Source organism: Staurois parvus, unplaced genomic scaffold (assembly GCF_062004578.1).
Source record: "Staurois parvus isolate SC_StPar_1 unplaced genomic scaffold, SC_StPar_1.0 ptg000340l, whole genome shotgun sequence".
In the NCBI taxonomy this organism is placed as follows: Eukaryota; Metazoa; Chordata; class Amphibia; order Anura; family Ranidae; genus Staurois; species Staurois parvus.
The window spans coordinates 3466021-3479267 of record NW_028318136.1 but is presented as its reverse complement, the minus strand read 5'-3'; the positions used below and the strand labels follow the sequence as shown (position 1 = coordinate 3479267).

Below are 13247 nucleotides of genomic sequence, written 5' to 3'. Positions count from 1 at the left end.
TGAGGTTACGTATACAGCCACACAAAGGGTCCCCTCCCAACAAGTGCAGAAGTGTCATTCTCAGTGGGGGAGAGTGCAGCCAATGAGGAAGGAACAACAGTAAAGCCCACAGTATTAGTGGCCCCAGTGTCTAGCACAGTAGAGGATCCTTTGAAGGGGACTGAGTTAGCGTTGTAAAGAAGTCAGGAGAGTCATCCAGAAACTGACCTGGGATCCTTCAAGTTCAGCATGGTCACCAGTGAGCAGGACATAAGTGAGTGGGACACCTCAGGGGGATCTTCATCTGAATGATCTTGGGGAGATCACCATGAACAAAGAGCCACAGCCAAGGCAGCTACCTGTGAGGCATCCTCACCTGGGACAGCATCTCACCTGAGGATGCCTCCAAGGGACAATGCTTATACAGGCAGATGATCCTGATTTGACCAGACCAGATGCACAATTGTCAGGTGCTGCAATGTGCCCAAAGACTGGTGCTTAGCCAGGAATACCAAGACCACATATTGGATCTGTCACCCCCTTGGGCAAGGGCAGTTGCTCAGAGTGAGGCCCATCATGAACTCATCAAGAGGGTCACTAACCCTTACATGCTGCAAGGCAGAGGGGTCAAAGACAAACTTCCCAGGTTCTCAGGGCTACAACAGTTTGTGCAGAGGAGAGTAGCCCTGGAGTTTAGGTATGAATACCCCTTTGTAACCCAGCAGTGATGGACAAAGTTGAAGCAATGAGGGAGAACTGGTGCAATGAGGAGATATGGGAATTTCTTCATGTGACAAAGCCCCATCGTCACCAGATTTTGGGATAATTTCCTATGAATAAACAAAAGTTGGAGCTGGGGCATTTCGTAAACAAAGACAAAACAGTTATCAAAAAGGCCGGAGACAGGGTCATCAATGATGCGTGAATATTTGGGGCCCAGATGGAAGAATTGCCCAGGTTCTGGATCCCACATTCTACTGGGATAAGCCTGCTACTTTACTACATGGCCTACAGCTGTGTTCTACCTGGATTCCTACGATCCCCTGAAATTGTTTTCTTCCTTGTTTGAGGGCCCCCTTCCAGTGTTGGATGCTCAAATGTCCAAGGGATCCTATGTTGTTTGCAGAACTGAACTCTGCCCACGAAACAGGCATCAGAACACTGTTAGGCAGAGGCCATTGACAAGCCAGGTAGGGGAGGGGACCCTCTCTATTTTATCTGATTTGCTGAAGTGGACCTATGTTAAGTTATGTGATGGTCCCTTTTTTGAAGTTTGTATGTACCCTTTCCTTATGTTTGGGTCCTAAGGACATTGGGGAGTTGCAGAGATCGAACCCATTAGATCACAGAGACTTTCAGCACAAAGAATCCCTAGATACTACTTTGCTGAAAATTTTGTAGATAGGTTTAGTAAGTCATTATGCCTTTCTCTCTGTTTTTTTTCCAGGGCTCTGGACTGAATGGAGAGTTAAGAACCATTTTCCTACTAGGGGTATTCTATTGGTGTAGATATTTAGTGAAAGGAATATGTGATGTAATGCATAGAATGTTATATGTGGACTTTGAGGGTGATACTGCTAGAATTTGTAGAATAGGTGTTAGGATTTATAGTGACCTGCTTTGCTGGAGGATCACTTTCTTGGAGGTGATGCTCCAGATCGTTAGGCTTTAAACTGTATATATGTACATTTTCTTTGTTTTTTGCAAGTAATTGAGAAGGTACTATTTTGGTTAAAGTATCCTGCTTACCTACAATTGTTGTTTTTAATGTGCTCTCTTTGTTAGAGCATTAGATTTATATTTGTTAGAAATGTATACAGTCAGGTCCATAAATATTGGGACATCGACACAATTCTAACATTTTTGGCTCTATACACCACCACAATGGATTTGAAATGAAACAAACAAGATGTGTTTTAACTGCAGACTGTCAGCTTTAATTTGAGGGTATTTACATCCAAATCAGGTGAACGGTGTATTAATTACAACAGTTTGCATATGTGCCTCCCACTTGTTAAGGGACCAAAAGTAATGGGACAATTGGCTTCTCAGCTGTTCCATGGCCAGGTGTGTGTTATTCCCTCATTATCCCAAGTGTGCTATTTGCATTTGGAATCTGTTGCTGTCAACTCTCAAGATGAGATCCAAAGAGCTGTCACTATCAGTGAAGCAAGCCATCATTAGGCTGAAAAAACAAAACAAACCCATCAGAGAGATAGCAAAAACATTAGGCGTGGCCAAAACAACCGTTTGGAACATTCTTAAAAAGAAGGAACGCACCGGTGAGCTCAGCAACACCAAAAGACCCGGAAGACCACAGAAAACAACTGTGGTGGATGACTGAAGAATTCTTTCCCTGGTGAAGAAAACACCCTTCACAACAGTTGGCCAGATCAAGAACACTCTCCAGGAGGTAGGTGTATGTGTGTCAAAGTCAACAATCAAGAGAAGACTTCACCAGAGTGAATACAGAGGGTTCACCACAAGATGTAAACCATTGATGAGCTTCAAAAAGGCCAGATTAGAGTTTGCCAAATGACATCTAAAAAAGCCTTCACAGTTCTGGAACAACATCCTATGGACAGATGAGACCAAGATCAACTTGTACCAGAGTGATGGGAAGAGAAGAGTATGGAGAAGGAAAGGAACTGCTCATGATCCTAAGCATACCACCTCATCAGTGAAGCATGGTGGTGGTAGTGTCATGGCGTGGCAATGTATGGCTGCCAATGGAACTGGTTCTCTTGTATTTATTGATGATGTGACTGCTGACAAAAGCAGCAGGATGAATTCTGAAGTGTTTTGGGCAATATTATCTGCTCGTATTCAGCCAAATGCTTCAGAACTCATTGGACGCCGCTTCACAGTGCAGATGGACAATGACCCAAAGCATACTGCAAAAGCAACCAAAGAGTTTTTTAAGGGAAAGAAGTGGAATGTTCTGCAATGGCCAAGTCAATCACCTGACCTGAATCCGATTGAGCATGCATTTCACTTGCTGAAGACAAAACTGAAGGGAAAATGCCCCAAGAACAAGCAGGAACTGAAGACAGTTGCAGTAGAGGCCTGGCAGAGCATCACCAGGGATGAAACCCAGCGTCTGGTGATGTCTATGCGTTCCAGACTTCAGGCTGTAATTGACTGGAAAGGATTTGCAACCAAGTATTAAAAAGTGAAAGTTTGATTTATTATTATTATTCTGTCCCATTACTTTTGGTCCCTTAACAAGTGGGAGGCACATATGCAAACTGTTGTAATTCCAAACCATTCACCTGATTTGGATGTAAATACCCTCAAATAAAGCTGACAGTCTGCAGTTAAAGCACATCTTGTTCGTTTAATTTCAAATCCATTGTGGTGGTGTATAGAGCCAAAAATGTTAGAATTGTGTCCATGTCCCAATATTTATGGACCTGACTGTATGTTGCATATTGTGTGGACCTTGCTTGGAGTTATGACACTAGATGGCTATCTATTTGGTCAGGTGCCAGTCCTCCACTTGTAAATAGTTAATTATTTCTAAAAGTTTACAAATTTTCTACCAGTTTGCACAATGCGGAATGCCGCATAAAAGTTTTGTTAAATTGTTATTTTCCCTATCTCCTCCCTTTGCTGCAATGGGAGACTCGTCTCCTGGGAAAAAGAGCTTTAATTTGTTCAGCCCATGAAGACAGGCCTATTTTTGGTGGGAATTGAATGTAGCGCCTTCCTAGTTGCTAGTAAAATCAGGTAAATGTAGTTTTTTTGGGTCCTCTGTAGCCAGCGGAGCTTTTAGCTGTTCTGGGTCCTGCTGGTTGCAGACTCAACTAATTCCCCCTGCACTCTAGTAGGTTCTGGAATATAGTAGGTTTAAGAGGCAGACACTGGGCTGAATTTTCATACAGCCTCAGCCAATCCCTGGCCAAGGGAGTGTCCAGCAGGGGGCTTCAATGTGTATAAATAGTCTGGGACCTGAAACAGCAGGGTCCTTGGGGAAAAGACCCAGCCTGGAGGGGCTGCTGCCCTTCTAGACAGATTATCTGAAGACTGCAGGAGCTTCTGGCTAGGAGGCTCACTGTACAGTGTCTGGCTGGTACTGGAAGGAGGCATCCAAATATACAGGGACACAGTGAGTAGAGGCCTAAGAGAGAGATCCTGTAGAAATTGGTGCTGTTTAACCCTTTGTGAGAGACTGTTTCTGAATTGCTGGCTTAGGGCTGCTTCCAGAGTGGAAGTCACCTAGGCTGTATGTTCATTCTCTCTTATCACAAGACGTTCATTCTGGGGAACCTAGCTACTACCAGAAAGTGTCCTCCGTTCAGTTTGCACTAGATTTAGAGTATCCCAAGGCTCACCCTACACCTCAACCAAGTTAAATCAATGTTCAAGTGGTTGTAAAGGCTCAAGATTGCTTACCTTCATGCATTCTATGCATGGAGGTTAAAATCCTTCTGTGTGCAGCAGCTCCCCCAATACCTACCTGAGCCCCATTCTGATCAAGGGAAGTGCATGAAAGCCTTGGGTCTTCAGGCACTCTCCCTCCTCATTGGTGGAGATCACAGCCACACAGCCAGAGGTGAGAAGGTGGGCAGGGTCGAGCCACGGCTGTGTGTGAATGGACACGCTGAGCAGCGGCTTGGGAGCGAGCCTGCTTGGGTGCCCCCATAACAATCTGCTTTCTCTGGGGGGTACTCAGAAGAAGGGAGGGCCAAGAGCTCTGGTGGGGGACCTGAGAAGAGGAGGATCGGGGTTGCTCTGTGCAAAACAGAGCAGGTAATTATAACTTTTTTTTTTATAAAAAATTTGTCTGTAATATCACTTTAAATTTCAAAAAGAAACTTGTCTAGTCATTGTGTTGAGAGACTGGGAAACTGCTGTGTGCCTGGCTGCTTGTGCTGATTCCGGAATAGAACTTGGGACAAATGTCAGGACCCGTCAGGGTGCTACACATTCATTGGATTTAATTTCTTTAAATGATGGAGGCTTGGTATCACATGTGGGCATTACGTAGGTTGGTCTGCATGCAAATACAGCCTCCATGGAATGTATAACTTCTCAAGACTGACACCCACCCATTAAGGCATTTTGATTTTGCATTACTCCTCCCCAGGAACCATCCCACTGCTTACATCATGGTGAGGGCTCTTGAAAGAAGTACTGAAGCAGGGTGCTGTGATGTTTTCAGGAAGCTATGTACAGCACTCTGCCATCCTCTCCTGCCAGCCATGATCTGCCTGCATTGCATAGAACCCCAGTAAGAGTAATTAATGCATACATAAAGGTTATTGTTTTTATTTAATCATTAGCATGTTGATGAAGGGAGAGGGAGTAACCAGAGAAGCCAAGCATATTAAACTTTAGGTTTAAAGCCCCACTCCAGGATAATTTGCTGGCTCCTGCTCTCTCAGTGCTGCTTCCTTGAACTTCTGGTTTTCACAGAAAAGCATTAACAGTGAACAGTGTAGTCTCCAGTCAGTCTGTAAGCCTGGAGTAAGGAGGAGCAGGGGAGTGCCTTGCCATCCTAGACTAAGGGGCTAGGTGTTTCTATTGATGCAGTGTAGGGAGACTAAGCTCTGCATGTAAGGGTGGCTCCATAGGACACTGCAAGAGAAAAGAGCCACCATGAAACAGGGAACCTGGGGCAGCAGTTATGACACCAGTTTAAATTGGAACATAAACAAGAACTAAAAAAATAAAGAAACCGTTCATTCACTAGTGATATAGTGATATTAATTTTTTTTTTCCTTAAAACAAAAAAAAAGTCATCAAACCTGCTCTGTGCAACAATATTTCACAGTGCGGTCCCTTACCTCCTCTTTGACAGTCCCTACTGGCGCTGTCTGCTCCTTCCTCCTCCGAGCGCCTCTTTAGTTAACCAGGTGCTCTGGGGGCACCTGTGCACCACGGAATCTATGCATCCATAGACACACATAGAGCAGGTAAGCCACGCCCCCACTCCCTCCTCACAGAATTTTAATTGGCAGCAGCAGGAGCTTGTGGCTCCCACTGCTCTCAGTATCTCCTGTGAAACCAGGAAGTGAGGGGTGGTGGCAAGAGTCACATAGGTGTTTAGGAGGGGAAGGAAAAATAGCAGGGAGTTTTTTTTAAGGTAAAAAAAAATTACTTTAGAACCACTTTTTTATTTGAAGAATAAGAATCAAGATTTTTGAGAAAGATAACACAAATAAAATACAAATAAAACAATAAAAAAATATTAAAGCCACCAGACTGGCACCAAAAACTGGTCATGCAGGTCTGGAAAATCACCAGAAAAACCCCACACCACCTCCCCCACCCCCAAACTTTCTCTGTGCAACACCCCCCCCTCCCCATCATTCCAGGACAAGTCATGTACCATACATGGGAAGACAATTGTTTGCAGCCAATACACCAAAGCCAAAACCTACAAGACCTATAATAAGACACATCCCAACAATGTCAAATATCACAGAATGAATACAGACAAGAATTCAACGAGTATCCCAGTAGCAGGAATATACATAACCCCACATTCAAGGCAAAGTAAAGACTTTGATGGATGGAAACCTTCAAGCTGACTATCTTACGGTAACAACTGGGAACTGACCAGTAGTATCAGCTGTAGATGTCCAGATACCCCAGACCTTTTTTTGGGACAACCTCGATTCAAATGCATGGCCTCATAGAATGGTAAAACAGAGTTCACCATTCCTTTCCAGAACTGCAGCGTTGGGGGCATGGGATTTTTTCCAATGTAGCATAATGGCTTTACGAGCGTAGAACAGAAGTATGCTCAGCAGGGTTCTATGTGCTACCATGGTGGCTGGTCCCTCCACAAGGCCCAAAATGCAGACAGAGATGGACAAGAGGACAGGGAAAGCCTTAACTTTCAAGATAAGTTGAGTGACACTCTTCCAAAATTGTTGAACTAATGCACAATGTCAGATGATATGTGAAATATTAGCTGGGGTAAAGGCACAACGCTTGCATTCCGCAGGAAGAGACTAATAGATACTGGTTAATTTAGCAACAATAAAGAAAATATGGTGAACTATAAAACCACTGTAAATCATCTGCTGAAGGTACTTACGAAATTGAGGGTTTAATATCACATTAAGGCTTAAATTGCATAAGTAACATGTATAAGAGCCATACATTGTATATAATGAGGATACATACAGCCTGGTCTCGCAGCCTTTCCCCTCGGATAAGGTAGTCTCGTTGGTGAGAGGAGTCTGGCCGCCGAACCTTGCAGATCATTACATGGCTGAGACCTCCTCCTCCCATTGGCACCCAGCCCCCACTAGAGTCGTCTCTGGACATCACCACTGCTCGAACTCTCACGATGTAACTACAACAGTAAAGAAGAAAGACAAAAGTTAATTGAGAGGCAGTTCTTCCATCATTAACTTTATTAGACTTTATGATTGGAGAAGGCTTAGATAAAAGATGAAGGTATGGTTATTTTTTAGCTTTGGATGATGCATAGATTGGTTAACCCTTTCGCTTTCTGAACTGCTTTTGCATTTCTGCACATGTTTAAGAAATCATTTTAGGCCTGAAGAATACTTTGATATAAAATAATGCACCTAGAGAAAAGGAAACCCTTGACAGAGGACAATACTGGGTTTACCGTGTTAGCCAGGACTACAGTGGAAAAATACTTGGGGGCCCTTATTTCAGATGAAATGCACATTGAGCAAACAGTGTGACCAGGCTGTGAGAAAAGAAGAGAATTCTAGGATGCATCACTAGAGGGATCACCAGCAGGAGGAAGAAAGTTCTAATTCCCCTATATAGATCTTTAGATATCAGAAGAGGGGTCACCAGCAGGGGGAAGGAGGTCCTGATTCCCTATAGAGCTCTTTAGTCATCACTAAAATCCTCTCTTGTATTAAAAGAGGTATAGACTCCTGAGAGAGAGATATCATTTTACCCCGGTACAAATCATTAGTAAGACCTCATCTGGAATATGCAGTGCAGTTTTGGGCACCAATTCACAAAAGAACATTGGGGAACTGGAAAAAGTACAGAGAAGGGCAACAAAATTGATAAGAGGCATGGAGGAGCTCAGCCATGAGGAAAGATTAGAGGAACTGAATTTATTCTCTCTTGAGGAGATTAATGGGGGAATATGATCAACATGTATAAATACATCAGTGGTTCATATAGTGAACCTTTAAATACATCAAGTGGGTGAATAATATTCAAGAGGGCAGTATTTTCAGTAGGAAGCTAAGGTAAATACATGTGGACATGACCTCAAATTAGCAGGAACAAAGTTTAAAACTAATCTCAGAAACTGAATCCTTGAAAAAAGTGCTGTGCTACAGCTAATCATAAATAACACATGAAAAACATAATTGTGTTAATATGTGTTGCACCTAATAAATACATCTTCTCATATATACATGCAAACTATTCAATGGGGTTGATTTATTCAAACTGCACAGTGCAAAATCTGGTGCGGCTGTGAATGGTAACCAGTTACCAACTCCAGTTTGTTCAGTTAAGCCTTGACAAAGAAAAAAATGGAAGCTGATTGCTTTCTATGCAGAGCTGCACCAGATTAGTAAATCAACCCCAAAGTGTCCAAAAAAGTATTTTTTAAACCAGTTCCACAAACACTGTGATACAACAAATCAAATCTAAAGTTTATATGCTCTAGCTGGCGCTACCTCAAATCATGAATATCATATGAAAAACAGAATTATGTAAATAAATGGTAAATCTAATGAATAAATTAATAATTTATTCTCCTGATATATGCATACAAACAATTTGATGTGTCCAATATGCAAAAAATATTTAAAAAAAAAACAATAGTTCAATCTATAAATAGAAGGGTTTCACCACCAATAAAATTTTGAAATTTCTAATCATTTAGGAGAAAAGTCTAATTGAATTTTCATGTCCTCATCTCTGTAATTCAAAAGATAAAAGCATCTGCTCTGCCAAGGAGGAGATGTAACAGCGGGGATTGCATCATATCCTCTCCTCTCTGCAGCAAAAGAAAACTACAGTTCCCATCAACCACAGGGAATTATAGTGAATGTAGGTGTGTACACTAGGCCCGTACATATTGAATGTGTCTGAGAGTCTCAGTCCGCCCATTACTGCAAGTGGGGCTGAAATACATGACTGCTTCCTAGAGGAAGACTACAGAAGGGATATGCCAAGACCAGTGGCTGGGGGAATAGGAGGCATAGCAGCCACTGGCCTTACAAACAGGAAACCAAACAGAATTAATGGTTTGAAATGAAAATCAATAGACTATTTCAGAGCAACTATTGAATGAAACAGAAGAAGGATGACATATTCAGTGAAGGTAGGAAATCAGCAATCAGAACATGTAAATATGTTTCTGCCTGGAGTTCTGCTATAATTTTTGGACCGTATACAGGTCACTATGTGCTTTCCCCTATATAGGGAATCACTGATGGTTACTTCAAATCTCCAATTGCTTCCTCCACTCATCTCTCGAAAGAGCTCAATGTGTAACCAACAAGGCAAGTAGATTGTTTAATAACAAATGTATCTCAAATGGAACATCTCAAATGGAGTAGAAACCACACATAGGGGAGAATTCACTAAAGGTTATCACATGCATTATGTCGGTCAGGTGACCACATATCACATGCGATACTGAAAATGTCAATTCACTATTGCTAACATGCGGTATTTACCGCAAATAGCAAAAACGCTCAGTAAATACATAATAGTAAAAAGACCTTAAAGTCTATTCACAGAAGGAATTAAATGATGAAATGCATGCAGTAATTAAGTAGTGGTCAAGGTATTCGGTATGTATACTGTCATTAAGAAGAGGGCAGCTGCCGTGTCCTTAACAACCGATGACTCTTCAGCTGTCAGTGGGGTGAATGTAAAAAAGGAATTGCCAGCAATTAAAAATTAAGGAAAAACAAAATGGCATTGGGTCCCTTCCCTCATCCATACCAAGCCCTTTGTTTTTGGTATGGATTTTGAAGGGAAAAATGGTGTGGGGTCCCCACCAAATCCATACCAAACCCTTATCCGAGCATGCAGCCCAGTAGGTCAGGAAAGGGGGAGGGAGAGCAAGGTCCCTCCCCCTCCTGAACCATACCAGGCCACATGCCCTCAACATGGAGGGGGGGATGCTCCATGTTGATGGGCACAAAGGCGTCTTCCCCACAACCCTGGCTGGTGGTTGTAGGGGTCTGCAAGCAGGGGGCTTATGGGTATCTGGGGCCCCCAGATCCCCCATGTGAATGAGTATGGGGTACATGGGACCCCTACTCATTCACCAAAAAGGTGTTGTGTAAAAAGCACAGGAGGCAGTTTCTGAGAAGTCCTTTAGTAAAAAAAAACAAAGATAAAAAAATTGGGCCCCAGTGTAGATCCATCAATCACAATGCCCACTGCCACTGGCGATAAAAAGGCTCAGCTCTTGACAAAGGCTCCCATCGTCTGAGAGCTTCGCCACCTGACAGTTCTTAAATAAGTAAGGGGTGGGGCCACCCGGTGATGTAGCTGGGTGACCACACCCATTTGTGATGTCATTGATTGGGGCATGCTGAGATTGACGATGGATCTACACCAGAGGACATTTTTTTTATTTTTGTTTTTTTAATAAAGGACTCGTCAAAAACTGCCTCCTGTGTTTTTTTAGGCTACACTTTTTTTGGTGAATGAGTAGCGGTACCATGTACTCCATAATCATTCACATGGGGGGGATATCTGGGGGCCCCCTTGTTAAAGGAGGCTTCTAGATTCTGATAAGCCCCCCACCCACAGACCCTCACATAACCACCTCCCAGGGTTGTGGGGAAGAGGTCCTTGTCCCCATCAACAAGGGAACAAGGTGCTTTGTGAGGGACTTCAGATAAGGGACCTCAGATAATGCCTCTTTCCTTCCCTGCATGCATACACAGTGCCCCTACTCATTCACAAAAAAAAATGTAAATAGTAAACAAACACACTTTCTGACACGTCCTTAATAGAAAATAAATAAATGGCCCACAATGTAAATCCATCATCTGTCCCACTTATGGTGGATTTACACTGTGAGACCTTTTTTTTTAATAAAGAACTTTTTTTTTTACTATTTACATTTTTTGTGAACGAGAATGGGTACTATGCACCACTTATTCATATGGTGGGGGGGGGGGGGCATCTGGGGGCCATATTCAGCCCCTGCCCACAAACCTTCACAGTTACCAGACCAGGGTTCAGTGGGGGGGGGGTGCTCACTTGTTCCCCCGACTTTCCTAACCTGCTGGGCAACATGGTCGGATAAGGGTTCGGTAAAGATTTTGGAGGAGACTACCACGCCATTTTTTACATTTTGGCGTGGGGGTTCCCCTCAAAATTCATAGGAAACCCACAGGGCTTGGTATGAATAGGGGATCCCACGCCGTATTTTATTCATTTTTAATTGCATAATTCTGTTTTTTACATTCATTAAATTTTTTACATACATTACGGCATGTTTTCACTGCTAAAATACAAAAAGACATAATAAAATAACTCATGCAGGATTTTAGTAGTGGTATTTAGTGAATGCCAACTTTTTTTTGAAAAATTATGTGCGGTATCCTACCACATACTTGGATGCGGTAAGATACCGCTTACTGAATTGTCCCCATTGTGTTTTACCACTTAAAAACCATTAAACATCTATTAAAACCCTTTAAAATACACTCACAATGTTAGTGCACTAGTGAACAGTAGCATACCACTCTAAAAATGACTGATTGCATATACAGGTACATGTCCCCTTAAGGGAAAAGATCACAGCATTACGAAACTCCAGTATTCCGATTGTTCTTCCTGGTGGCGTGATGACGTCATCAAGCTCTGCCTTCCAATTCTTCCAAAGAAATCTTAGAAACTATTATTTTGCTGAAAGAGTAGTGGATACTTGGAATACACTTTCAGCAGAGGTAGTGAGTCAGTCAATAGTAAGTGGATTCAAGCATGCTTGGGGCAAACATAGATCTATACTTAGACAAAAAAAATTTAAAAAACAAAAGAGGTAGACTTGATCGACCTCTTGGCCTTTTTAAGCCATCTTCCATGTTTCTATATGGCATATATCAGTGGCAGCAAAAGGGTTAAAGCTACTGTAGATTTTCTTTTTCCTGCTGCCTGTGTCCTGTTGGGGAAAGTAACCTACTCACTCCCTGTTCTGGGGAAAAAAAGATAAATGTTCGCTCAAGTTTGGGGAAATCTCCCATTATACAGTAGTCACCAAAGCAAGTGTCCCACGCTTAAAGTATTTTCCTCCATTCCTCTGACAACTGTAACTTTGTGGTCTTACCATTACTGTCCACTGACAGTGACAACGGTCACCAGGACAAAAAGGGAATCTGAAAATCAACATCAGGAACACAATTTTATCAGATTGCACTAGTTTAAAAAATAATTTTAGGCTTGAAGATTACATAAAACCCCCCAAAATTATATATTTTCTGAAAGCAGAGACCCTAGAGAATAAAATAGTGGTAGTTCCAATTTTTTATGTCACATCATATTACTGGTATTACAGCAAAATGTCAGTAAAAAAATACACTCAAGTTAATTTTGTGGCACAAAACAGCAATACATTACCCTATTTGTTTGTAAAATAAAAAAGATGAGGTTTCACCGAGTAAATAATAATGATAGGGTCTTTGTTGCCACCAACTAAAAACTAAACCAATATAGCAGCAAGCACCCAAAACATGTTCCACCACTGCAACAAAATAAGAAAAAGAAAAATAGTGCTGCGCTAAAAAAAGACTACTAACCCCTACATAAAAAACATGAATGAATAATAATTATATATAACTCCAACTCAAACCGTTAACCATATACAAAGAACAAAAAATATTGTTTAGTTTATTACCACGTGGAAATAAAAAATGTGGTACAACCCAATTAATGTAAATTGGGATCCAAATAGCCCCCTACCATGGGGTATGAACCATTAAAACGTGGTAAATAATAGATACACAAAATAGTAATGAGAAATATTACAAGTACATAATGTATCATTTATACTGTGAAATTAAATGCAAAGTGACAGTCCATAATAAAGTGACAGTCCATAATAAAGTGATAGTCCATAATAAAGTGAAATTTCGTGAATCTTCTCCTGTAATATATACTTGTGATATCCTCCACCACCAGGCATGCACGCTCACCTCCAACAACTGACCCACATCACATAGGTCAAATTAAGCAATATTCCAAATCCTCCTCTCCTCTTTATATCCTGGTCACAGAATGCTCCACATCACCAGACCCAATGAAGCATCATATATGGGTAAATAAAAGACAAAGGGTCC

At 41.9% G+C, this 13247-nt stretch overlaps 1 protein-coding gene across 1 annotated transcript in view; it reads right to left on the bottom strand.

Annotated features, from left to right (window-relative positions):
• The window catches only part of LOC149456957 (sprouty-related, EVH1 domain-containing protein 2-like), a 74227-nt gene that overhangs the window by 26276 nt on the left and 34704 nt on the right, over positions 1-13247 (bottom strand). The window contains exon 2 of the mRNA XM_089684246.1: positions 7117-7288. Coding sequence (XP_089540372.1) covers positions 7117-7288 — 172 coding nt within the window. The remainder of the gene's footprint in view (positions 1-7116; positions 7289-13247) is intronic.